The 26695-nt window shown below is 44.8% G+C and overlaps 2 protein-coding genes across 7 annotated transcripts in view; both read left to right on the forward strand.

Annotated features, from left to right (window-relative positions):
* Positions 1–26695, forward strand: part of LOC124327106 (cytochrome P450 4C1-like) — a 204788-nt gene that overhangs the window by 125349 nt on the left and 52744 nt on the right. The window lies entirely within an intron of this gene.
* On the forward strand, positions 525–26652 carry LOC124326967 (unconventional myosin-XV-like). Of its 6 annotated transcripts, XM_046785701.1 has the most exons (39): positions 525–990; positions 1068–1142; positions 3366–3570; positions 6885–7004; positions 13954–14042; positions 14215–14278; positions 14440–14549; positions 15202–15537; positions 15658–15835; positions 16120–16243; positions 16468–16622; positions 16773–16858; positions 16992–17097; positions 17167–17301; positions 17418–17615; positions 17718–17807; positions 17878–18035; positions 18119–19085; positions 19158–19516; positions 19594–19763; positions 19859–20166; positions 20549–20719; positions 20993–21132; positions 21214–21306; positions 21398–21499; positions 21568–21887; positions 21960–22379; positions 22609–22761; positions 23262–23440; positions 23798–23986; positions 24142–24330; positions 24577–24651; positions 24800–25015; positions 25082–25546; positions 25619–25737; positions 25803–26007; positions 26085–26216; positions 26298–26426; positions 26515–26651. In XM_046785701.1, the coding sequence occupies exons 3-39, from the start codon at positions 3541–3543 to the stop codon at positions 26632–26634; spliced, it is 7200 nt and encodes a 2399-aa protein (XP_046641657.1). In that variant the 5' UTR covers positions 525–990; positions 1068–1142; positions 3366–3540; the 3' UTR covers positions 26635–26651. The 6 variants fall into 6 exon arrangements, with proteins under 6 accessions (XP_046641657.1, XP_046641652.1, XP_046641653.1 ...); XM_046785696.1 differs by lacking the exons at positions 525–990; positions 1068–1142; positions 3366–3570; positions 6885–7004 and adding an exon at positions 10918–11870 and having other exon boundaries at positions 26515–26652; XM_046785697.1 differs by lacking the exons at positions 525–990; positions 1068–1142; positions 3366–3570; positions 6885–7004; positions 24577–24651 and adding an exon at positions 10918–11870 and having other exon boundaries at positions 26515–26652.

The following is a 26695-nucleotide window of genomic DNA, read 5'->3' on the forward strand; positions in this document are numbered from 1 at the left end:
TCTTGGGTATAGAATTCAATGCTCGAGGATTAAATCCATTTTGGTGATTTGCCATCAATGCATGAAGAAAGCCAATGATGTCACTCGACAAAAAGAAATATATGCAAATACTGTGCATAATCAACCCAACCCGTAAGTAAGAAAAAAATCAAATAGTCTATAAGATGTGAGTCAATCAACTAAGTGAAAGGGAAATATCTCAGTAGAGCATTTGTGTGTGTGTTGGTATGCGACCCCACCCAAAAACGACCCAACCACCCCCAAAAAAGGAGATGGAAAAACGGGATTATTATTACAATCACGCTCTCCAAAAGATATATTTTTTTGGATCATAACTGCAAACTATCCATTTTGATGATCGCCGAAAGCCGTATGGAAAGTCAATGAGTTCGCCGGCTGTAAAAAAGTATAACGAATTGCTAGCAGACGATACGTAGTGTACACCACCTGTCGGCAACTAGGAGAAGCTTGATAGCAGGGCCGGGGCGGCAATAGCCTTGATGGGCATGGTGAAGAGAGGGCGCTCAGTCAGTCGTGCTTACACCTTTTGGCCAAGAAGAAGTTGGTTGTTGTATGGCTGGCTGCTAGCCCCCTTTTTTAATCTTTTTTGGGAAAATTAACCGACCGAGCTGCTGCCAAAAAAAGCCAACAGCCCACCAGTGTGTTGTGTGTGTGTGTGTGTGGATGTGCGGTTTTGTCATTTCTTTTATTCTTCCTCCTTGCTTCAACTTGTTCAGAGTTTGTTTTACGCTTGGAAGGAGAAGTAACTTATTGCCAAAAGTGTTTTTTCGTGTGGCTCGTTTCGGACACTGATTCACCGACCACCAAATTCTCCTCCTCCCACTACTACTGCCCAAAAAGAAACATTTCAGCTGGTGATTTGTCAGAAATTACACAGGCTAATGGAGTTTGGCAGTCGTCCTCATCGGTCAGACTGAAAGTGCTGCTGATAACGACGAATCTAATTCAATTCCAGCGGGAAAAGTGATTGTATTAGCACTTGCTGTTATTGTTGTGTGTGTGTACTAGTGATTTGTGGATGAACTGGTTTTTTTTCTTTTGCACAGCCTTCGGACAACAAAAGTGACGAGAGAATCGAAAGTTTGGAGGTAGAAAATCTCGAGCACGGGTCAATAAGCCAGGTAAGCTTTGCCCTTGGGCCATGTGTACGAGACTCCCCTCTTGTCTTACCAGCAGCTCCTTCCACCCCGACAGAATAAAAGAGGCCCTCGACTCCCTTTTTTTCTTTATTATATTCTCCAGCAGGTATAGACATTTTCTTTAAAGGAATGCCAGTTGCCCATAATTTTTCTTCCTTCTCAGCCCATTGTGTTACGCTGCCATTTTGGTGTGTTTGGCAATTTTTGGAAAAACTTGTTTTTTTCTTTCTTTCACGAAAACAATCAGGTGTTATTGCACAATTTGATTGTGATTCTTTAACTTTTCCCATTAGGAACTGAATTTGACATTTTATTAATTTTAAAAGTAACCGGCGTGAAATATAAAAATATGGTGTCGTTGAAGAGAAAAGCAAAGAAACGAACGAACTTTTGGTGGGTGGGCTTACATGTTCCCCTTTTTCTTTTTTCTCTCGTCGAGGATAGCGTGATTTCGACGACAGGGCGTGAAATGCAGAACGTGAGAGAATGATATCCCCCCCCCCTCCTCATGAAACCACCCTCCCGCCACCACCTACCGACATCTTTGTAGCTTCTCTTGCGGCCAAACGACGGCCTTAATCACGTCTTGATAGTCGCAGTGCCTTACCTTAAGTCTTTTATTTTATTTGCCAGATTCTCCTACTATTTCTAGACATTTTATGGCACAATTTCAGTAGCTCAAGGGATTTTAAAAAAAGAACAACCGTCTGCATCTATTCCAGTTTCAGAGACTGGAAGTCTGGAACTGAACGACCCTGGCGGTGGTGAGAGGCAGCAACTTCCAGTTTCCATTTCTGGCATAATTGAAGTTAAAAAAACATTTCTTTCATTCCTAGTTGCGTCATTCCTACCACCACCGCCACCACCACCTTTTGAACTGAGCGTATTGTTTCCTTTTAAGTGCCTTCGGTCTCTTATAATCTCTACAATATCTGCGCGCGATTGTCGCTTCTTCTCCGGTGAATTTAGTAATGTAACGGTGAGCCGTGCGAAACCGATAAGACCCGGTACGAGTCGGAATTTCTTTCGTTATTTGTTACCCCCCGCCTGGGCCAAAAGTCTCCAATAGGATGTGAACACACGAACAAGAATTATTATGCGAACAGTGTACACACACATTTCGTACATGAATTTAAAGGGAAGAAGAAGAAGAATTCTAAGGTCCCGTTTTTTTCTTATTCCTACCTGTGTCCCATTATTCAACAACCTCAATCATATCACAATCAAAAACACACACGTAAGGATAACCATTGGGTCGATTCCGTTCGGGACAACAACAACCCAAAACATTTCCGGCTTGATACTATACCAACACATCCGGCCTCCCTCCGCTCGTACTACCTTTTTCGTGTGCAACAAGTTCAGTTCGGCCAATTTATTTTGATTTTTTTTTTCTTTGCTTAAGCTAAGCATAGTGTTCACCAACAGTCAGGAAAACCATTAACGCTGCCGGCTGTGAATGGTGGTCGTCTCTCCCTCCGGTGTTGTTGTGAACTGCTGTGTTGCTCTTGTTGTTGTTGTTGTTGTTACAAGTTCGAGATACTCCTTATAGACACATTTCATTTTTTCGGCGGAATAGCTAGAAGAGAACCAGCCCGCAGGTCTCCCTCTTTGATGTGTGTTATTTCTTTACCGTTACTATGGCAATCAATAAAGAATAGGCAACACACACACACACACACGAATGCACCGATTTCTTCCGTCCGTCGCCCTTTTTCAAGTGTCAGTTGCGTTTCGTTCGTGCGTGTGATTTTCCGAGACGGTCCCGGGCTGCTCCTTCCAGACACTTAATATTTTCGAAAAAAAAGTGAACAGTAGTTAAATGAAATTCCAACTGATTTAGTCGGCAATTTAGTTTTCTTTTTTCGTGAATATTTTTCCGCTCGACCAGCGAAGAAAAAAACGAAAATTCGCCACACGTGGGACCTGTTTTGGCATTGACAAATGCCAGTCGTTGCGTAACGGCTACTACTACTAGCCCCACCCAACCTGAAAAAAAACAGAAAAAAAAACCAAGTGGTGAAAGTAAACCGTTTGGTTAGTAGTTTCAAAAGTAAAATTGATGTCATTATCTGATTACTGGAGAGTAATTTCATTTTTCTAAATCGAGATTTTGATCTGATGCGTTAGGAATTTTTGATTGAATCAACGGCCACTCCCCTTGCACACGATTAAACCTTTTTTTTGTTTCTTTTCTTTTTACAGAGATGATGACGAAGAAGCCCTAGAGGTGTGTCGTTATACTGCGGCGGCGGACCTGTGTGCAAAGAAGAAAGACGGAACTCTTTAAAAGCCGGCCCTTTTTCAGCCGGTTGTCTACTGTCCATCCGGTGTCTTCGGGGCTTCAGTTGTTGCTCAAGAAGAGGAGACACATTCCAAGATGGCCGCCACCAAGGTCAATCTTGATAAGGTAATAAGAAAAATGGCCATTTGTAATATTTTTTGGTGGGGTTTTTGTGACCGATCGTTTATTCCGTTCTCCGGTGTAAAAAAGTGTTTTGCGACTGGCGTTGATATCTCTCGGTAGTGTTAACATTGGCCGCTAGATGGCGTTTACTGTTTGGAAATGGCCATGCAGTCCGCTTTTGTTTTTGTTGTTGTTTGGTGTTTTCAAAAGAAATGGCGGACTTGTGTATTATTGCCCGTCTCCGACACGGTCGTGCGTTCGTTCAATGAACGACTGTGATGGCCGCCATTTGACTCACGCAGTATTTTATATCGTCACGCACCTATTGTCGTTCACCGTGGACGGGCGGAGAAAAGATGACGAAGGAATTCCTTCTCCACCGATTTTATATTGTCGATATCCGTCGTCGTCTTCTTCTCCTTGCAGCAATCGTCTTGACATCTCGTCCATTTACAAATATTTCCGTCAAGTTGATATAAGCATCCGCCCGGAACGTTCTAGCTCGGTATACCATTCCACACACACTTTTCGGATGGTTCTACACCGAAACAACCGGCAAAGGTAAAACAACACGCACAGCGATGCGCCGATATTGATGTGTTATCGGATCCGTGTCAAATGGACTCGGTCGCAATTGCGTGATGGCGACAATGGCGATCTAGGCCGTTATATCCAATCGTTCCAGCCTCTTAATTTCTGTCTAAAATTGTCGATTGAAAATATGTTTTCGTCATTTCGTCAAGCAAAAAGAAACAGGAACGGAACCCAACGAGTGTTGGGCGGTTGGCGATTTCCCGGTCGTTTTGCGGTGTCGTTACCTGGGCCAGGAAATTCAATTTGGCGTTATCTTTTTATTTTATTTTTATTTTGTTATTTTTTACCCGCCGTGTTTCTGCGTCATAACCAAAAATGCGGACGGATTTTTTGGCCTTGTCCGTTTCCAATTTCAAAGCCGTCTGCCGTCTAACGATCGTAATAATAACTAAAACTCCCCCTTCCCAAAAAATGGAGGGAAGAATAAGGAGAAAAGTCGTGAAGTGGGAATAGAACTTTTTTATTTTACATTGTGCCGACACCTGTTCAAACTGTTGAAGAGAGACTCACGGACCGTGAGTAGTAGTGAGACACATTCTTTGATTTTTCGAGTCAGTAATAGTCCCTTGCAGCAGTCATGTCTGAAGAATGCTTTCCAAACATTTCTCAGAATGTTGTATGTATTCAAGCTCTCTTTATGTTTTTAATAGGCAAATATGATTTATTTTGTGTGTCCTGGAACATTGATCAAACTGGAAAACGTCGCGTTTGATTACTACGCATATTCGGGAGCGCATTGACCAGTCCACCGAAAAGAGTATTTTCTTTTTTCAAATCGTCGCTATAATTATTTACATTTGTAGGTCAAAAGCGGTTTTGTCGCGCGCACAAACACACAAACGGATAAACTAAGAAGAAAAACAGATAGGAAGCAATACCCGTAAATAAGAAAGAACCAAAAAGAATGACACCCAAAACAGTAGTTAACCATGCGCAAGTGTGTGTGTGTGTGTGTGCATGGCGTGTGGGTTTTTTTCTTTCTCTGTGTTCTTCTTCTTCTTCGTTCGCGGTTTGTTCATCCCCGTGTCTATACGGTTGGATATTCAATGGTCCGGTCAGTGACATTGAAATAGCCAGCGTGTGTGTATCATACACACATGGGGGACGCCCTTCTCGATATCCCATCTCTCTGACTGTGTTTAACAAAAGAAGAAGAAGCGTGCGGGAGTAGAAGAAGAAGAAATTATTTCACCCAAAACGCTGCTGCCCTCGAGGAAAAATAAAGATCGATTCAATTGAAACCGTCGGGTAGTGGTGGTGGAGTGCTGCTGGATCGTCTGTTACGCTAGTTGCTACTTCATTTTTTCTCTCTCTCTTCTTTTTGGTCATCACGTCACGGTCGGCATTTTTCTTCTCCTTTTATGTGTGTTTTTTTTTTCCTATTTACTTTTTCAGTCGGTGGGAGACCCGAGCATTCGGAATCCGGTGACCAATCTGGCCGGTTGTGTTTGTTTTTTGTTTGTGAGTTTCGTCGACTTTTTCGTGTGATGTTGCGATCAAAACAATTAGCGTGAAAATAATTAAATAGAAAAAAGGGATGGAGCGCAGCGGAAGCAAGAACGGCGGACGTCCGCAGCGGCGGATGAGTTTCAATTACAAATGGGACGTTCAGCAGCAGAGTGCGTGCGTGAGTTTCACGAGTTTCGGTTTGACGTTCAAGCGGCCGTTGGATTTGCTGGACGAATCGTTCGAGCGCTCGGATCAGTCGGCCCCCGTTTCGCTGATTCATTTGAGTCAGGGCCAAGTGTTTCGACAGGATCTGAGCGACGATCGCCGGGAGCCGAGAGCGACGAGCGACGATCGAGCCGCTGCCGCCGCCAAAAGTGGCGGTGGCGGCCATCATCATTTTTCCATCGGCGAATTCTTTTGCCCGAAATTGACGCGCGGACAGTCTGCGCGAAGGCGGACGGCGGCCGATCCGTTGGATTTTCCATTGTCGGCCAGCAGTTACGTCGACAGCGGGACGGTGCGATTAACGGACAAGCGGCGGTTCGATCCGCTATTGCTGGAAGACTATGCGGATCAGCAGTATTGGCAAAGGCAGCGGCTCTTTCCCATCTTGCATGATCGGCCGCTGCCCAGCTTACCGGATCCGAGACTCTTGTCTGCCGCCGCCGCCGCAGCCACAGCCGATGGCCAAGAAGACGGCCATTTCGATGACGCCCAGGACAGAGACGACGAGGAGGAATTTTACTTTCACTCATGCCACCTCAGTCTGGTTGTTGTTTGTTGTTTATCTAGCTGATCCGTTTCGCCCGGCTGGGCCCGTCTACCTTATTTCTTATATTCCATATAGTCCAACCTAACTGCATTCAACAACCAAAAAAGAATTTTGTTTTGTTCGAAAGTTAACGAAAAGCGCAACTCTTCATTTCATTTTTCTATGGGAATTAAATATGAACATGTGGCCAACCTTTTTTCCTCTTGCCAAAGGAGTTTACCATCGGCTAATATCAGTTTACGACTGGTTTTTAACTCACATCATTTCCTCCCAGTGTTTGTGGTATATCGTGGACAATCTATGATTATTAATTGCCCGACTCAGACAGAACCTACTGGTATATTTTAATGGAGAGCCAGTCTTTTTTTTTTTCTTCTTTTTGGTTGTGTTTTTATCGCCATGCTAATCGATAGAACGCCTTTTTGTTAACCGCAAGCAACAAACCCATTCATTTTTGCCTTGTTTCTTATGTTTTTTCTTTTTATTATTACTATCATTTCAGGGAGAGATGGTGTGGTTCGACCCGTGTAACCTGGGCTACCTGCTGCCCGGCGTCGTGACCGAGTATCACCGATCAGCCCAGGTGGTGACGATCCAATCAGCCGCCAACCTGACTAACAAGGTAAACTCAACTATCATCAGCCCGCTCATTATTTTTTAGCGGTTTTTAGTTATTTTTTGAATTTGTGTATCTGTTGCCGACTTGTGGTTGCTTTCCACAAGGAAAGATGGCAGCACTGTTCTTTATTTTTGAACGAAAGCCCTCGGGCGGTGTTAGCGCGTCGGAAAGTTCTTTTTTTTTTAAAGCGTCGGAAGAGAAAGGGAATTTGAAAGGGATTTTTGTTTGATGTGTTTTTGGTGTTCTCGGAAGAAGAAGAAGAATAAGAAAAAAGGAGGTCGTGTTACGTGAGTTGTTGACCCCCCATCAACGTTCACGCTGACTTGTCAATTGGCCATTTATCGAAATGATGAGGATGGCCGCGATTGTTCCGCCTTCCGCCACCACCTGAGATCAAAATGGAAATAAAATGAAACAAAACTGACCAAGCGCGGGTATCTACTTATAGGCCAGCCAACGATTTCACGACTTCATTGCCAGGTTCAAAAAATTATCGAGTTAATCCTAGCGTGCAAATGCGACGACCAACGGGGAAAACTTTCGAGCACACCTGAGACTCTTTTTTGATTTTTTTTGTTATTGTTTCCATTCATTTTAATGGCCGTTTTATTGGCCATTTGCACGTTATTAGTCATTCTTTTAGTTTTCTCTCATTCTGTTTTGGGTTTTAAATCATTATTCGAATATCGCATGTCTAAGCTCGTGGCTGTTTTTCTCGCGATTTGTTCGTATAATTTTTCCCAGCCCGTTGCTGTTGGCCCCGTTTGTCACCGGGCTGGGCACGGCCCAACCTGCAAGAGCCGCTGCTTAGAAGAATATCCCGCCGACACTTAAAGTGTTGGTCGTTAATCTTTTTCAAACCGATCCCTCCGTTCGACTGATAATCCGTGCCACAAAATCTGTCGATTTATAAAAGGGCCCTCGAGTGCCACAGTCAAAACAAACAGCGACAGCCGAGAATATCCCATACTACATATACTAGCCGATGCTAATGTTATTTATTCCGACTTCTTCCTTCTTTCTCTTTTTTCTTCTTCTTCCCCTCTTCTTTTAAAAGTTCTTCAGGAAAGAGAAGAGAGAGAGAGAGAGAGATTTATGACTCGAGGAGCTTTTTCGGACGGGCCAACTGGGTCGTCGGTCCGCTCCGGGGTAAGAATTTCCTCCTTCTTCTCTCTCTTTTTTTATTTTTTTAAATTTTAACACACGTACACAAACATTCCATCATCGTCGTATTATTATACAAACATTTTTGTTAAGTTCACTATTTTTTAAAAGAAACTTAAAAATCGGCAATAGCGACGCCCCGCAAAAGATTGTCTTCCGCACAGTCTGGTAACGTCCGACGTCATTTTGAAATCGGCGCCAAAAATCAGAAGGTTCTCGTTCCACCTGTGAGAGATGTGGGCAGATAAATGACCCTCCTCCGATATATTTCATTTTGACTAAAAAACGAAAAGGAAAAAAACCAGTGGCTGGGGAAATGCACCGCAGTAACAGCGGCCAGCGGATGAGGATTGCAAACGTGAAAAAGAAATCTGTGCCGCTTCTTTCACCCGGCTCTCACACGCACTTGATCATCGTTAGATATACACAACGTGCATTGCGTTTTTGTATGTATCTCCCCCCCCCCCTACCTGTGCGTCTTTCATTCAAAAAGGAGAGTTCAACAATTCTCTCTTCTCAATTGAGAATAAAAGAAAGGAACAGATTGTACTTGGCTTCATTTGGCTTCCCTTGGGCTTCCGCTGGATGGGAATGAGAATGTTTTTTATTTCTCTCTCTCCTTTTTTTTCTTCAAATGAATTAAAAGAATCCAATGAGGATAAAATAAAGAGATGCGGATCATTCTTGTGATGATTGCGACTACCCAAGTTGCGGCACTCGCCACTCCGCCCACCTTGTAAATCAATTTGCTGGTGTTCCAGTTATTTTTTCTAATTTGATTATACAATGTCGCCAGTCTGTTTTCATGCAATATGGAGAAACGTGACAACCAGAAATGGCCCTCCTCCTCCTCCTTCTTTATTTTCCAATTTGGTCGGGAGAGAAAATGCGACACCGGGGATCATTTCTCGCAATTGAATAAGTAATGCGCTGGGAGAGAAAGAGAGAGAGAGAACTTGTTATTTTTTCGTTTCCTTTTTCTTATAGCCCAGCCCGTGGATTGGTGGACTCGCTCTATTCAAAACTTTCTCACACACACACACATGTACACAATAGGCCAGTCGCTATGTCTTGCTTCTAAACGAGCTTTTTTTGGTGGACGTCCGCCTTGAGCTCTGGAAACTTTCGCCACATTGGCCCCCCCGACTTGAACGAAAATGGGGATGTGTAGTGTAATATACAATGCGCATACGAACGTAAGGGCTTGAATAGGCGATAAGTCAGGAGAAGAGAAAAAAGGGTCTCGCAAGAAATCGGACTTTAATCGCCGAATGCGGTACGACTAGTATAGTATGGTGGTGGTAGTAGTTGGCTGTTTTGCGTGAGGTCGGGAAGATGGAACGCTGTCTAGCTAATGTCAAAACAGCTAAAGCGTAGTGGGTGAGTATAAAAACGGTGAACGAGCTCGATTAATGCAGTCGGTAAAGGAAAGAAGAAAAAAAAAGAGAGAGAAAGTTTTTCTTATATTTTTTTACTGGAAAATTTTTATGAAATTATCGACTGAACTTTTTTTTTTTCTTTTCGGTCTCGATTAACATTTTTTCGTTATTTTTTGGGGTTTTTCTTCCTTTTGTTTGTTGGCGATGTCTTCTTTTTTTCCCCCCTGAAATTCTCATGAAGCTTGGAATAGATTGAAAGAGCGCGGGAAATTTGAAAATTAGGAAAGAAAAATGAAAACGAAAAGAATGTATTATTTCTTTCGTGGAAGCGCTGGGCCAAAGTGTCGAAACGGGGTTTTCACCGCTTGCGGGGGGAATTGTATATTACACCTACCATCTATGCGTTATCTTGCGTCATCATTTCCCCTTTCTCCGCGCAACGATTGGGAAGATGCAAATTGCCGGACACAAAGCAATCTGAAATACAAGAGCAACAAACACCAACAAAAAAAATGCGAAAACCGCAAATGGCACGGACGAAAATAGTGAAGAATAAGAAACAAGAAAAAATTTACAAAAATTATTTGATTCTTCCTAGACAACAAAAGGCAAAATAAAAAAGAACGGAATAAAACCGCTACTACCGAGACGCCATTCTTCGATGACTCCTAATTTCCTCAATAGGAAACTATAGTTGTTATGGCGGCAAAAGCCAAAGATATAATAAATTGTCCATACTTTTTTGTTCTCTCTCCCGTCTGGCAATGTACACACAACGTACATGGAATACGTAAATATAACCAAAAAGCAACTTCTTTCTTTTCTTTCTTAAAGACGACCCACTGGCCATCACCACCGTCTAGCTCTCTCTTCCGGCGAGCGGAAAAATAAAATAAGTAGCATAATTTTATTTTGTTTGTTTATCCTATCAATGGGACAAGCAGAAAAAATGAAGTCACCGCCTACTTTTATTTTTTGTTTGTTTGAAAGTATATTTTGTGTTTGTTCTGGTCAACCGAGCGGAACATTGGAACATACCGACCATCTTCTATCGCCAGCGGCGAATATTTAGTCCCGCGTTTGATAAACAAAAAACAAACGAATAAGTGCAGAGAAAAAAAAAGCGATTGGATAAGATATCGAGGATACGCTTTGAACGTCCTTATTGGATGGTAACAGTTCCCATGTTGAGTTTTTTGTTTATTTTGGTTTTAAATTTTGGCGGCTGGCAGAGAGAAGGTTCCTCCTCTCTCTTGGCTGCAGGCGGTCGACTGGGCTTCGACTTGTACGTTGCCCATTTTCTCCTTGAGCTCCTCACAGAAAACAAGTGAGCAAAGTGAGAGAGCGCGTGCCCTGCTTACCTGCTCACCTGCTCTTGACAGTAACTCGCCAGCCGACGAGGCGACAGGTTGTGTTGTTAACAAGCTCCGGCTGGATGGAAGAAGAAGAAACTTTCAACACTTTCTTCCTCCCTCTTCCAGTGCGGATTAATTCCACCCCACTCGTTTGCGGATTTTTGTGATTTGAGTTTTTTTTTATTGGTGCGTGAATAATGAAGACGATTAGTGTCGACCCGCATTCGACCGATTCCATCGGAACCGGGCCGGAAGATGCCGTGTCTACGGGCTCGCATTCGCCGCGATCTTCGGTCGGTTCCAGCGGAAGTTTACTGGTTCTCGGCGATTTGGCGCTGGATGGGAACAGGAGCGAAGAAACGGGTTCTCTGTCGACTCCGACCACGCTGGAAATGTCGGTCGATCCGTTGCCTTCCGGTGGGGACAGTCGCAAATCGGTAGCCAAACGGTATCCGTCGTTTCGGGATATTTTCATGAAACAGATCAGTCGTGGGCGACGACTCTCTTCCGTCTCCAGCACGCCGGATGCCGACCGTTCGCTGGATCAGAGTAGTAGCATCAGCAAAGCCAAGAAGAAACGGAAGAAGAAGAAGAAGGATAAAATGAGCGCCACTGGATGCGCTGGATGGCTGGAAAAGAAGAAGAAACGTAAAAATTCCTCCGGGGAAACCACCGGTGGCTCGTTCAGCAGCAGCGTCGAGAGCTCGAATGGATCGAGCGACCAACCTCCGCCCTTGGTCACGCCACAGGAGGTTGAAGAGAAAGAAATGGAAGAGGAATTTCACGAGAATCCCGAAGATCAGACCATCACTTATTTCACTTCCGGCTCGGTTAGAGGCGGAGGGACTTACACGAAATGTCCAGCCGACTGGACTTACGAAGATGATATCGATAGTCTTGGTTTGAGTGCTCCGCTAGTGATCCCGATCGCTCCGCTGGCTCATTTAGCCCTGAATGTGTTGATAAGTGACGTAAGTTGTTGTTTATTTCTTTTTCCATCGTAAGATGTTTTTTTGAGGTTGTTTGGGGGAGCCGGACAGACCGGCCGGCCGTCCCGTTTCTTCTAGAGCGTGACAAAAGAAAAAAAAAGTCTTAGCAAAAGAGCTCCGGTTGCTCTATTTCACACATAACACCGTTATGAGCTCACAGTCAGGGGTAGTAGGGAAGATATTTTTAAAAACCATTATATTCCTTTTGACTTTTTTTTTTCTTTTTGGCCAATTCCCCCATGGACAATGGAGTCGAAGAAAAAAAAAGTTTTCTGAGAATAAGAACGTTTTTTTTGTTTGTTTTACCAACAACAGATTGTTGAGCGCAATATTCAAACGGATTTTTATTTTTATTTTTTGGTTGAGCTTTTATCTTGGGCTAACTGTCAACATTGATTTGAAAATTTCCAAAAACGAGCGCTAGAGAAACAGCAAGTTCAACCGGCTATCCGTGGAGGCCGTCAACTTTTCGATTCTAATCGGAGACTGTGTCTGGAAAACATATCTCTCTCTCTAGTACCACGCACAATCTCTCCTCGTGAAAGACTTACACAGTTTCAAACACAAATATATCCAATGGCCTTTTTTGGGTGAATTCAATTCCTCGACAACGACGAAGGCCTTGTCGAATTGAGTTTGACGATTAAAATATTCCTTACACGTCTCGTCCTCAACAGTCAGCCATGGAGTGAGAGACTCTTGTTTAGGAGTGTGGAAGGTCGAGAGGAAAAACTAAGAATTAAGACACGCCGTGTGTTGAATGAAAACGGGGTCACGCTCCATTTCGCTTCCATCTGGAAGACTATCTCTCTCTTTTTTTTTAAAACACATTCTCTATACCCGGGCAGCCAAAGTCTCTCCACTCCAGTCGTGTTCGCATTGTAACGAGCTGTTTGGAGTATTAACTTAGTATTTTATTGCCCCACCCGTCGGTCGAGAATACCCCGACCGCAGCTATAACAACCCGAAAAAAAAAAAAAAGAAATAACAAAACAACAACAGGTGGAATGTTGGAAGATTATTCTTTATTCTCCCTTACGCAATTTATAAAGTCTCCGCTCGGTCGTCAGTTGAGAGATGAAATGGCTCAATGTGGAAGTCACGCCGAGTTCGTTCCTTTTTTTTTCCCCCTACCTGGTTGATGGACGATTAGATGATTCCGGCGTGTGCCGAAATGGATCTTTCTCTTTTCTCTGCTTTATTATTCATGCCAAAGAATTCGTTTATTTTTTGGTTGTTGTTGCATCGAATAAATTCAGTCCGTTTAGTTACAGCTGAACACGACAGCCGAGCGAGTTAGACGCGCATTGTCGATGTTGTCCGATTGAATATTTCAATGTTTTATTTCAATCGAGCCCGGCCAAAAAGGAGCGATAAAAACGAACGGTCGAAACTGGATACCTTGCACGACTTGCGCGACTTCCAAGAAGAAATAGGAACCAGGTCAACCTTCATTCCTCGTCCATTTTAATGTGTTTATAGATCTTTTTTTGAAAAAATAAAAACCTACGAGTGAGAGATACGAACGAGTGCTATTCGATAGATTCCCGTTTCTTAATGAAAATGCTTCGGCTGGCCACCAAATTTCGATGTTAATGTGGACACTGAAAAAATATCGCCATATTTCAACTGTTGGGCTAGTGCAAGTTTTTTTGTGTTTTGTTTTATTTTATCGAGTCCAATCGAAAACTCGTTTTGAACTTTCCCGCCCACAAGTCCCTGCGCAACATGGGCGCGCACCAGGGTTGAACCAGTCAAATTGAGATCGATCTTAAACACCGTGAAACCACATCGTTTAATATTTTATTTATTAAAAATACATATATTTTTTTATTTGAGTTTCCTTGCGGTGCCGCTCGTTAATTTCTCGTTCATGGTTTTCTCTTTGTAACCTGTCATTGTATACACTGTGAATGGTTAATAGGTCTAAAAGAATGAACAATGACAACGAGAGCTGTGTAGTTTATCGTTTGATTGCGTCATCGGATATCTATCGTTGACTTCGTTTGCTTCACGTGCGTGACTTTTTGTATTTTCATTTTTTTCTACTATTCTTTTTTTGCAGCCGCAGACATTCACGCTGACCAACTTGAGCAGTCTGAGGAGACGCGAGGATCTGGGCAAGGGCGGTGTCGAGGACATGATTTCCATTTCGTAAGTTGCACTAGTGTTTCTCTCTTGTTGGTTTTTGACAGTCCCGTTTCTTTGCCTAACGTCCTTGTCATTACACGACACTGTTCTAGTAATGGATAAAATCAACAAGTCGGTCCGGTTTTTCGTCACTCTGTTCTAATATTGAATTTTTCCGTTTGTTTTTCTTCACTAGGGATTTAAATGAAGCCTCCCTCCTGTGGAATCTCAAAGTCCGTTACGACGGACAACACATTTACGTAAGTGAGACGTTGGACTCATATTACCGTGAAGGGGAAATGAGGATATTCTTTTTTTTTATTTATTTTTTTTTTACTTTGCAAAGAAAATGTTTTCCAACCCAAACGGAATTCTCCCATTAATGTTTTTCGTGTTATTTTTCTTTCTCCGCATTTCACAGAGTTACACCGGTAACATTCTGGTGTCGGTCAACCCTTACAAAATGTTCGACATCTACGGATTGGACATGGTGAAGAAATACGAGAACCAGATTCTCGGCACTTTACCACCGTGAGTCTTATTTTTAATTTTCTTCTTCTTCTTTTTATTATTGTTGTTGTCGTTGGGTTTTGAGGGGGGGGGGGGGGGAGGGGGTTGGCGGAATTGTTATCTGTTGCTGTTGTTTTGCTCCGTCTCAATGAATAGACTGTAGTGTATAACCACATTCATTCCCGCAAGCTGAAATCTGACGGGCGGGAGAGACTAGAAAGCCGTTGTTGCGTTACCATGTGATCTGTATTCTTATAAACCGACCACACAGCAGCCACCACCCCCTCACCACCAGAAACAAAAACCAAAAAACAACATTTCTCCTTTATTTGTAATCTGCTGCTGGAACGTCACAATGACTGAGATTCCAGGTTGAGCAACTCACATTTTGTCCTTTTCGGTTGCCACTCGTGTGGAATGACATAATAAAAAAAACAAATAAATAATCGTGAAAAAAAAAATAGAAAAAACTGGTTGGCTTTTTGGTACAAGCAAAATAAAAATAAAAAAAAAATCCTTGAAAGAAAATCGGGAGGTCCGTCAATGTTTGGACGGGTAATGAGAAAGCGGGTTGTCAAGCTCATGCGTGATTTTCATTGTTTCTTTTTTTTATTTTTTGGTGAGAAGGTAAATTTATATTCTTCATTGTTTTGTTTTTTTTTGTCTTCGTCAGGCACCTGTTTGCCATCGGTTCGGCCGCTTATGACCGTATGACCAGCCGGGACAAGCCGGGCGGCCAACCGCAGGTGGTCATCATCAGCGGAGAGAGCGGAGCCGGAAAAACGGAGGCCACCAAGCTCATTATGCAATACCTGGCCGCTGTCAACAACAGCAAGATCCCGGGCGGGACTTCATCGGGAGGAGGTGCGGGGTCGCGATCCTCTTCGTCGCTCGTGACGGAGCAAATCCTCGAGGCTTCACCGCTGCTGGAAAGCTTCGGCAACGCCACAACCGTCCGCAACGACAACTCGTCTCGTTTCGGCAAATACACGCAGATTTTCTTTAGAAAGTGAGTTGTAATTTCCTCCCCCCAAGTGCCGTTGTAATGACGCGATCAATTGCATCCAAGAAAAAGAGAGAGAGAAAAAACAAAAACAATTACTAATCGATGTTTCTTCTCGTGATGTAGTGGAGCGATCGCTGGGGCCAAGATCACCGAGTATCTCCTGGAAAAATCGCGGATCGTGACTCACGCGGCCGACGAGCGCAACTACCACGTCTTCTACGAACTGCTCAAGGGCTTGCGCCCAGAAGAGAAGGAACGTTATGGACTGACAGCCGCCGACAACTATTTCTACCTGAATCAGGTACTATATAACTAAGACGAACCAAATTTTAAAAACCCCGAGACGACCGCGCAGAATTTCTATGGCAAAAGTAGAGCGCGTGCATCAGCTCTGAAACAAACCAAATCGCCGTTACAAACAAAAAACCTTGGCAGTTCATTTTTGTGTGACGATGAAAAATTAGTCGGCAGTTTATTGTTCCGCTCCTTATATTTTGTTTGTATGTTGAACGAAAAATTTCGGCATGTAATAACGTATATTTTTTCTTTCTTTCTTCTTTTCTTGCATAAACAACCGTGAAATAGGGTGGGCATTGCGAAAGCGCTACCAAGCACGACGGTCAAGACTTCAAGACTCTTCTGTCGGCTATGCAAATTCTCGGGTTCAACGCCGAAGAACAAGACGTCATCTTCCGCATCTTGGCTTCCGGTATTGTATTGTATTTTCATGCTTCTTTTGACTGACAATATTAGATTTTATTTGTTGTGTGGCACCATTCTAACGGTCACGACCGACCGACTTTATTCTCATCCGAGCGGATGAAAGTTGTCAAAAAAAGAATCTGACGTCTAATAATCATCGTCATCCATTTTTTTATTTGTTTATGATACTACTTTTCATCTGGAACCACTTTTTCACCCACCACCCTGCAGTGCTGCATCTGGGCAACGTCTTTTTCCACCGCAAGGCGCTCAAGCACGGCCAGGAGGGCGTGGAGATGGGCTCAGACGCCGAAGTCCGTTGGGTGAGCCATCTGCTCCAGCTGCGCACCGACGGCATCGTGGCTGCTCTCACCACCAAAACCACCGTACGTTGTCTCTCCATCTGATGATATCATGATGCTATTATAAGCCTATCATCGACTTTCTCTCTCCTATCATTTCACCTATACAATGACGTCTCTCCTTTATTTTCGCTCTCGAATCCCATCCGCACCATTCGATTGACTGGAATTTAGGAGGCCCGTAATGAAAAACTACACACGCCGTTGAACATCGATCAGGCCTTAGATGCTCGTGACGCCATAGCCAAAGCTCTCTACAGGTAAGCAAGCTGGATATCAAAACGACTGTGGTGAATTCTGGGTGTTCCAGGGGGTCTAACAAACACTGATAATTTGTAACTGTTGATGAAACGGTAATGAACAATGTTCATAATTTTGTTTTTTATTTCGCAGTTCGCTTTTCGGTTGGCTGGTGAATCGCGTCAATTCGATCGTCAACAAGGGCGAACGATCCACATCGATCAACATCCTCGACATCTTTGGTTTCGAGGACTTCCCCGTAAGTTTTCAATTTTCTTTCTGCTCTAGTGACGAAAACGAATGACAAATTGACACTGGTTTGATACAGGAAAACAGTTTTGAGCAGTTGTGCATCAACTACGCCAACGAGAATTTGCAGTTCTACTTCAACAAGCACATTTTCAAGCTAGAGCAGCAAGAGTACGCCAAAGAGCGAATCGAGTGGCAGACCATCACGTTCACGGTAAGAATTCAAAATATAAAAGAATGGCAATGTGTCATTTGTATACTGTACGTCTGTTTCACACGTTGGCTAACGTTTCTTTTTCTTCTCTTTTTTATTGGCTGGAACAACAATAGGATAACCAACCGGTAATTAGTCTGATTGCCAAGAAGCCGATTGGCGTCCTGCATCTGTTGGACGACGAATCCAATTTCCCCAAGGCGACTGACGGCTCCTTCCTGGAGAAATGCCACTACAATCACGCTCTCAACGAGCTCTACTTCCGGCCGAGAATGTCGTCCATGGAATTTGGCATCAAACATTACGCCGGACAGGTCCGTGGGGCGGGTTTTTATTTAATTTTTTTTTAATGTCTCCATTGAAACATCAGTTTGGTCATTCTCTAACCGATTTCGTGATTTCTTTATTCGTTCCAGGTGTGGTACAATGCCGACGGTTTCCTGGACAAGAATCGTGACACGTTGAGACCCGATGTGGTCGATTTGCTCATCAGCAGTCGAATCCAGGTGATGACGATAAGTTTTTGATTCTTAATAAAACACTTGAACCGTTACTAATAGTCGTTCAAATTGTTAGATGCTATCGAGAATGTTCCAGGATATGAAGAAAGCTCACGAATCGAGCAAGATGCTCAATCGTGGCGACGGCCGATTTGTCACCATGAAACCCAGGACGGCAACAGTGGCTGCCCGATTCCACGACTCGCTCCAGGCTTTGCTCGAGTCCATGTCCAAGTAAAAGTCACAAATCATTTGGCGGTTGCCAACCCAATGTTTCTTCGTGATTTCTTATCTACACGACTTTCTCTTTGTTCTAGATGCAACCCCTGGTTTGTCCGCTGCTTGAAGCCCAACAGGGAAAAGCTTCCCATGAGCTTCGATTTGCCCGTGGTCCTGGAGCAGCTGCGCTACACTGGAATGTTGGAGACGATCCGAATCCGTAAAAACGGCTATCCGGTTCGCATGAAATTCCACCATTTCATCGAACGCTATCGCTGCTTGCTGACGAGAAGAGAGCGACGCAATTTGGCTCGAAGCCCAAATCCTCCAGGCCCGGACATCTGTCGCATTGTGCTGGACAGACACGCCCAGGGTGACCAGTTCCAGCTCGGCACCACCAAAGTGTTTATGCGCGAAGCGTTGGAGCAGCAAATCGAACGGAAGCGATTGGATCAGATGCGCGATGCAGCCATCAAGATCCAACGGGCCGTCCGGACGTATCAGCTCAGGAAGGACTTCCTGACTCAACGTCGAAGTGCAGTGGTGATTCAAGCGTGGGTCCGTCGCTACCAGGCCCGCAAGCGGTTCAACACGATCCGCCGAGGAGTGATCCTTGCCCAGGCCCAATTCCGCGCCACCCGTCAGCGACGGTTGTACAAGGAACTGAGGGCAGAGCTCCAGCGAAGAGAAGAAGAACGCGTGACGACGAGGGAGCAAAACATTAAACAACAGCAACAACATCAACTAATACAGCAACAAATGCAGCAGAGCCATCAAATGCAGCAGCTGCAGCAACAGCAACAGCAACAACAACAACAACCCAATCCTCGCGCCGTGGCCAATGAAATGGAGCGCGAAGCCAAGGCGATGGCTGGATTCAATCATTTGGAGATTCCGGCCGAACTGGCGTTTATCTACAGTAAACTGGACGATTGGCAGCCCATCCATTCTGAACGCAACGTCGTTAAAGTCGTCGGCGCCGTTCCGTCATCCGAACGTGAACGTGAGCTGCCCGACGATTTGGACCATCACGCTTTCACCAAATTCACCAGCATTTACTTCAAGGTAAATCTCGTTTATCCCGTTTCGTGACGGCAATGACATAAACATTGTAATCGTTTTCATTTTTCACTCTAGTCGCACTTGTGGGGCTCCAAGAGAGACCCGATTCAAACGCCTCTACTTCCCAAGAATTCCGAGGCGGACACGGCCGATTCGTTGGCCATTTTCAAGTTGATTCTGCGTTTCGCCAACGGGCCCAAAGCCGGCTCTCTCAATGGGAATCAGGCGCAATGGAAACGTGAATTGGCGCTGGGAAATTACATCGTTCACAAAGGCATCGTGCGGGAACAATTGCGCGACGAGATCTACTGTCAAATTTGCAACCAAACGTGGCGCAATGAAGACCCTGAAGCCGTGGCCCGCTGCTGGTACCTCATGGCCAATTGCCTGTCCGCTTTCCCTCCGTCGCCCGTCCTCTACAAATACCTGCTCAAGTACATTCGACGATTCTTTTCTCTTATTGCGCATTGGAAAATAATCTTTCAACGTGTTGATTTCTTTTTCCCATTAGGTACGTGTCCGATCACGCGTATGATGGATACCGGGCCATCTGCCAGCAGAAATTGATGCAGTCGTACGCACTGGAACCTCCACTGGCCAGAGCTTACCCGCCAACGGTGATGGAATGGAAGGCCAACCGCAAATGCGTCAATATGGCGCTGGAGGCCCGCTACCCTGACGGTATTTATTACGGGAACTGTCTATCAATATTCCGGCTCAACACTGACTGTCTAACCCTGTGGTTTTAATTACTTTTTTGTTCTCACACTGGGCAGATGAGAGTCGACACGCAGGCGTCGAATCTTGGTCGACAGCCGAGAATGTTGCTTCGTTGCTAATGCGCGCCAGAGGTTTAGAAGGCAGCGAGGCAGAAGGCTGGACAGTCAGCATGGCTCAGGCTGACGAATTCTTCGATCTGAACGGCCAGGATTTCGTCCTGGACGTCGTCGCAGAGTTGGAGACTCCACCAGCATTCCCCATTCACAAAGGAGGACATTTCTTGAATTCTAGGAACGAAAACGAATCCCCGTATGCTTACGGGCCGCCCAGGACGCCCAACGGAATGTCGCCGTCGAGAAATGGGGTAAGATCCTTGTAGAAATTCATTGTAAATTATTGTTTTTTTAAAGTAACCACTAGTGACTGTGACTGACCAATTCGATGAAATCACTTAGACCTTGTTTATCTTTACCTGAATAATCCTCAAAGTAGACCTTACTCTTACATTCCTACCATTCCAAACGCTTACACTGCCTTACCAACTTCTACCCCGTACTACCCCGTTCAAACTGCACGTTCACTTACTACTCTCAACTTGAGAAAATTAGACTAGACGCCTACGACTTTTCTCGTATAATATTTAAAGCAGCTTTCTGCGTTGTGATTTCTCACAATCAATAACCCCCGGCTTGTTATGTGTGTGTCCTTATTACACACCTCGAATCGTCGCCTTGGTCCGTCTTCAGCACCGGAATTCAAACAGGCAAGGCCGGGCACATTCATCGTACGCCGTGCACCGGGACGAGCCCGGTAGACGCTCGGCTGCTGTCGTCGGCGGCGGCAAGCGCTTCGTCAAGAGCGAACAGAACCGCTCCCAAGCCAAAATGAGTCGCAGTTTGGATAACCTTCTCCATGTTGTGAGTCTTCTCGACTAATCATTGAAAACAAACAAACAATCAATTAAAGAACCCAACCGAAATTCATCAATTCCAATAATCTTTTAATATACTAAACTTAGTTGCTTTCTGTCCCAGCTAATCGGATTTACATGGTTCCTTGCACGCTTTAACATTGTAGTAGTCGTAGTTTATTGTTGTTTAATCGAATTTTGAATTTCTCAGCAGTACCGGGAAAATTCAAAAGAAAATTCAAATTGCCGAGCTTATTTATTCTGATTGTTTTTCATTTAGGAATCGGGGAACGAATCGGAAGTGACCAACAGAATGGGACTGTCACGCAGTCGACTCAACGACAGGTACCGCTCAATGGACAAGCTCAAGGCAAGCAACAAGAGTTTGCTGGTCCAACGCTCAGAAAGCCATCGTCACAGGTGAGTGCCCATACCAAAACAAACAATCGCCATTGTGGTCTGTTCAGACGTGTAATTTTCTTGTTTTTATTCACTCCCCAGTGGAAGTGGACATCACCATCCCAGACCGGCAACAGCTGGTGGAGAGGCTGAATGGAGTAAACTGGGACTGAGTAGCAGCGCCCTCAACAGCAGGTAAAAATGACGTTGCAATTCTATTTTTGGAAGATGAGCAATGCGTTACACAATGGGGATATTAATAAGCCATTCATTTTTGATTGTGCAGATATTTTAGCCAGCAGAATCTCAAAGCTGGAGTTAGGGCTACGGACAGTGATTCGTCCGAGCCGGACGAGAAGCCAAGACGAAAGAAATCTTCCAGCTCAAGGTATGGAGAATTAGATTTTTATTTCATTTGCCTGCCTGAATGGAAAATGAAATTCATTACATTTACAGATCCAACGGCCATTCACCGTCAAAGAGGAAAGGCGGACGAACTTCAGAAGAGCGGACGGACGGAGGTGATTCCGACACGCCGGGAGACAATGGCTCGGACCTGGAAAATCGACGACAGCCCGCCAAGACGGAAGAATATTACAACGGCCGAAACAATGGCCGATTCATCAAAGCCCAGCCTCCGCAGGGCAATGGCAAGAAGACCAAGGGGGCCGTCCACAGTTCCAGGGCCTACATTGAGACCCGTAACGCTTCCGAATCGAAAGAACATTTGGCCAAATCTTCGGCCATGTCCGACACTAGTGAAACAGTTTCACTGAGTAAGTTTACCCCGCAATATCTTTGAAGTTGTTGTACGTCGTTGACTAAAAATTTGATTCATTTTGCTGCAGCGTCTCACGTTCGTCGAGTTCGTGTTCCATCGCAGTCTTCGGACGTGGACCAGTATTTGGATGATTTGTTCATGCCCGTCTTGGACGGAAACATTGACGAGTACTCGGACGCTCGATCCCTGGCCGCTTCCATCAAGGGAGGCAGTCAGAAGTGGAAAGAACCTGCGGATGTGACTGATTTTGTGGATAATCTCATCGCCGATATCCGACCGGATGAAGATTTGGAAGGAGCCGATCAAGTGGATTCATTGGCCGCACTCATTCAAGGTGGCGGCAAAGGTTTGAAGGATCCCGGACAGAGTTATTCGAGTCCGTCTCGCGAAGCCCCGTTCCAGCCGATCGGCATCAACATCGGCACTCCGCAGCAATCGCTCGGTCTGATGTCACCATCGCCACTTTTGATGCCGGGATTCTTTGGAGGTAGGAATTAGACGATCCTGTTCGAAAGCGAAGAAATCTGCCCCTGAGATGGCGCTATATTAACAACAACAAAAAAGAAAATTTCAATTCATTTCAATTAACACTTAGATCAAAATTTCATAGTTGTGTCTCAAAAACATACCAGGACGATTGTAAACCAAATGATCAGTGTACTGATCTCCTTCTTCCGTCTGTCCTTTGTTTCTCTCTTTGTGTGTATGTGATTCAGCATACGCTGGACTGCCTTTCCCAATGCCAGATGCGGGACTCAAGTACTTCAACGAGATTGCCTCGGTCCAGCAACAACAGAGTTCGTCCGTGCCGCCTTTCTCTTTTCCCTACACCACCAGTAGTCCTCTACCTTTCTTTCAATTGCCGTCAGGTAAAAACACAGCACAGCAAAAGCTAAGCTTCACTCTAAACGGGCAAATGAAAAACGACTAAGAAACAAAACAAAACAAAACCATTTTTCCTATTTTTATTTTTTTAAATAAGAAATTTGCCGGGCATCGTCATTCCAGTGACCACATCACGACTTCATTTGTTTTTTCTCCCTCCCACGTTTTATTTTTTAATTTCATCCATTACAAGTGGACCAGAAATAAGTGAAAGAAAACGCCATTGACTTTTAAATGACTCAATTATAGAACCGTTCCGCTTGAACTAACGGCCTGGAAGAAAAAACAATTATCTGTCCGGCACTTAACCAGCACTTGCATAGTTATTCCGTATTTTGACATTGTACTTTTTTTCGTGACTAAACGGACATGTTCATTATCTAATTTTAAATGACTAAACTTCACACCACGTTTGCCCCCACTCTCTGAAGAACATTCTACTAGAAATCATTAGTAAATTTGGTTCAAATTGCGTATTCGATAGGATTCCCATCGATGGGTGCACCCAATTCTTCCAACAGCGGTGGGCCGACCAGCGGTATGGATCACGCCATGCAACAGAACTTGAGCCGTGCTTTTCTCCAATCGGCAGTGGCCCAGAACATGCAGATCCAGCAGCAATTGATGGCCCAGAATCAAGCTCTTCAGCAGCTACTCAATACGGTACTTAAATGGCTTTAGATACAAATTCACCTTGCCGCACTGTGTAGTAGTAGTAGATGGAAAACCCGAGTAGATTTGAGTAGTTCACACACTTTTTTGATGTCCTTCTTCCAACGTTTTGTTTGCGGTTGGTTCTTTAGTAGTAGTTTGCTCGACTTGTTTTGACTGCACGCAGTTTTACATTTTCCTTTTTGTTGTTTGGGATCTTTGAGTGTTGCCCTTCAATCATACTCTCTTTTCTCTACTTTTACTCTTCATCTCTCTCTCTCTCGGCTGTGATCATTTCCACCTGGGTCTCTTATCGGACACGCCCGCTCTCCTCCTGGACGTTTGTAATGACCGTCTTGCATGAGCCAGCCGGCCCTACTCCACCCATCACCACTTCTACCACCTTCCACCGTTACTTCTGCTCCTCTGATCATGACCGTTTCGCCCACGTCTCCCGTCTTGATGCATGTCTCCTCCACCATGGCTACCGCTCGCCAGGACGCCGCTCAAAAGCGCCCAGCTACCAAGGAAGCTGGTGATGATGACGATAACGAGCAGGTGAAATCTTTCTGCCAACAACAACAACAAAAAAAGAGAATGATTGCTTTGCTTGCTGGAGAATGAGAAGAAAAAAAGGATTGTGGCGTCACGGAGAGTGAACATTTGAATGAAGTCTAGCGCATAGAATGACGAACGTGTTGATTCATTTGCAGGGCGGCAGTCGAGCAGTCGACATCCACGACGATTCCGATCTGTGGCGCATCGAAGGACCTTCGACAGTGCTGGCCAGGAGCGGTTCCCGCGGTCAGGGCGATCAAGTGCCCGCTCCCATTCTACCGAAATCACGCAGGGAATCGGGGCTACCCGTTCTGGAGTCGCGCCAGTCCTTTTCACGGGCACAGGTACGACTACACATACACACACACAAGTCATCACCTACTTTTGCTAAATGCTTACAGACCGGCTCTTTGTCAACGGTTGAGTTTCTTGTCCATTGTCGTGCTCTGTGTGATGGTTTATATGGACAAGAATTTGGTCATTTTCTCTTATTGTTGCTCTTTCCCACGGCTATACCGATTTTGCACGTTGCATGACGTCCCTTTTTTGTTTGTTTGTTTGTTTGTTTTTCCACATTTGCATGCGCACAGCCGAACGACAGCACACCCGAGCATGTCTCTAGCTCACGCAAGTTAAGCCAAAGTCACGAACCTACCGTCTTCAAGGTGAGTTGGATTTGCTAATGATTTGATTTCCGCCCAGGAAATTGTAGAGTCTGAGGAAGATGCGGGGAAATAATTCCACCCTTGGAATTAAAAAAACAACTCGAAAATGTAATGTAATTAATTTTTTCTACGTTGTTGCATCACACAGGGGGCTCCACCTCCACCACCACCGCCTTTGCCGCCAGAGCCAATTTTCGGCGACCCCAACGCATCTCATCACTTGATGGACACTTACGGACGGGCCAAAACTGTGCGCATAGGCAAATGGAGATGGCCGCCAGCGCGTTCGGATGACGATCCGGCCGTTCCGCAGCTCACTGGAAGCTTCCTTGAATTCAAGATGCAACAGAATCAACGAAGACGAGTACGATGATTTCATTTCTATTAAATCCAAAAGTATTTTCACTAATTTTTGTTTTTCACTTTGCAGTCGTCAGAAAACGCCCAGCCTTACGAGGGTGTTGAATGGGATTCTTTCGACATGGAGTCTGAGGAACCTAAACCGGAAGAAGAGATTCAAGATTCGTCCAATGCTTTGTCGATCTTTAAGGGCCGAGAGCGCAGCGTCAGCCCCGTCCGTCAACTGAGGGATGTCAAAGCCTCGCCCGGAAGTATCGGCAAACTCAAAATCAGTTCGGAGATGAGGGCCAAACTGGAACTGGTGACCATTGCCCATCAGGCAACGTCCAAACCACCCAACGAAAGATCGCCGGAACCGAACGGGCGCACCGAAACAGGCGGCGTCCGTAAACTGGAAGATAACCGTCGCCTGATGTTGCAGCAACAGCTGAGCGGACGGAAATGGGATTCGGTCGAAGAGGTAGAGCGCATCACCCGGAGGGCTTCGTGCGAGGAACGAAGTGATCTGATCAAAGCCGTTCACCAAAGGCCTCCCGTTCGTGACGAATATTATTATTTTGTTTCCGTTTCTGTTTCATTTTATTTTAAATGTTTCATTTTCATCCAGCCCGACCAAGTGGATAGAGCTCGTCGTAGTAGTGATATGTCATCGTCGAATACGCGGTCATCACAGTTTGAAACGGCCCAACGATCCTCATCTCCACCAACCACTTATTATTCCATGCAGTAAAAATTTTCTTGAATTCTTTTTTTTTTACCTGGACTTTTTTTTAACCTGGTGATCATTGCAGGGAATCGAATGGCGTCTCTTTGTCAAACGGATTGGAGCCTCGTTTATTGGCTTCATTTCCATACGAAGATCAGCGTAAATCATCCATCGACGACGAACTGGCTACAAGAGCCCTGGAGAGCATCCACACCAAGTTGTACGGACCTCTCAACGCTCCGTTTTTCACTTATAATAACGTCCCCTGGACGCTTCACGTCCGCAAAGAGGTATGCACATTCTTCGCATGTCGAGTGAAAAGTGTTTCGATGTTAATCTCTGGTGGTGTTTGTTCTGGTCAATCAAGTTGTTCTCACCGTCGGAGAACGCATTGGTCCATCCACTGGGACTGCACTTGATCTTCTGCCAAGTAGTTCAAGATACGTACAATGACGCCTGTCTCAGGATCAGTCGTGACGACCGTGCCAAGATGCAACAGGTTCGTTAAAATTTGATTGCAATTTCACCGTTTAGAATTTTTTGCAGCTTTTGACAATTCAATTTTTTGAAATTTCAAAAGATGTTGGAGAATTACGGCATCTCGCCAGAGAACGCCACCAATGGCCACCACAAAATAACGCTCAAGCGCAACGTTGTCGAAATGGCCAAAGAATGGCCACTCTATTTCGCTCGTCTCTATCCCGTTTCGGTAAGTGTTCTTTATCCTTATTTTTTTTTTTTTTACATCCATCGCCCGCATATGATTCATTCGCGATTCTTGTCCTTCCTTCTGCCAGGGTACCCGACAACACGCTGATGTTCAGTTCTTGGCCGTTTCACACTCTGGCGTCCGTTTGGTCAAGCGCCAGCAGATCGGTCAACTGGAATCGCTGCACGTGTTGCAATCGTTCGGGTAAGCCACCTCATCTAATCTTCTCTCGAAATCTTGAAATTCCTCGCGTCGCTTTCCCCCGTCAA

This window comes from Daphnia pulicaria, chromosome 2 (genome assembly GCF_021234035.1).
Source record: "Daphnia pulicaria isolate SC F1-1A chromosome 2, SC_F0-13Bv2, whole genome shotgun sequence".
Taxonomy (NCBI): Eukaryota; Metazoa; Arthropoda; class Branchiopoda; order Diplostraca; family Daphniidae; genus Daphnia; species Daphnia pulicaria.

Excerpts from the sequence above, each read along its gene's own strand:
- LOC124326967 (XM_046785696.1), top strand. The coding sequence starts at position 11,097 with ATGAAGACGATTAGTGTCGACCCGCATTCGACCGATTCCATCGGAACC. Across the intron at positions 21,133-21,213 it reads TCAGAAAGCCATCGTCACAG|TGGAAGTGGACATCACCATC; the intron begins GTGAGTGCCCAT and ends TTCACTCCCCAG. Across the intron at positions 21,307-21,397 it reads AGCAGCGCCCTCAACAGCAG|ATATTTTAGCCAGCAGAATC; the intron begins GTAAAAATGACG and ends TTGATTGTGCAG.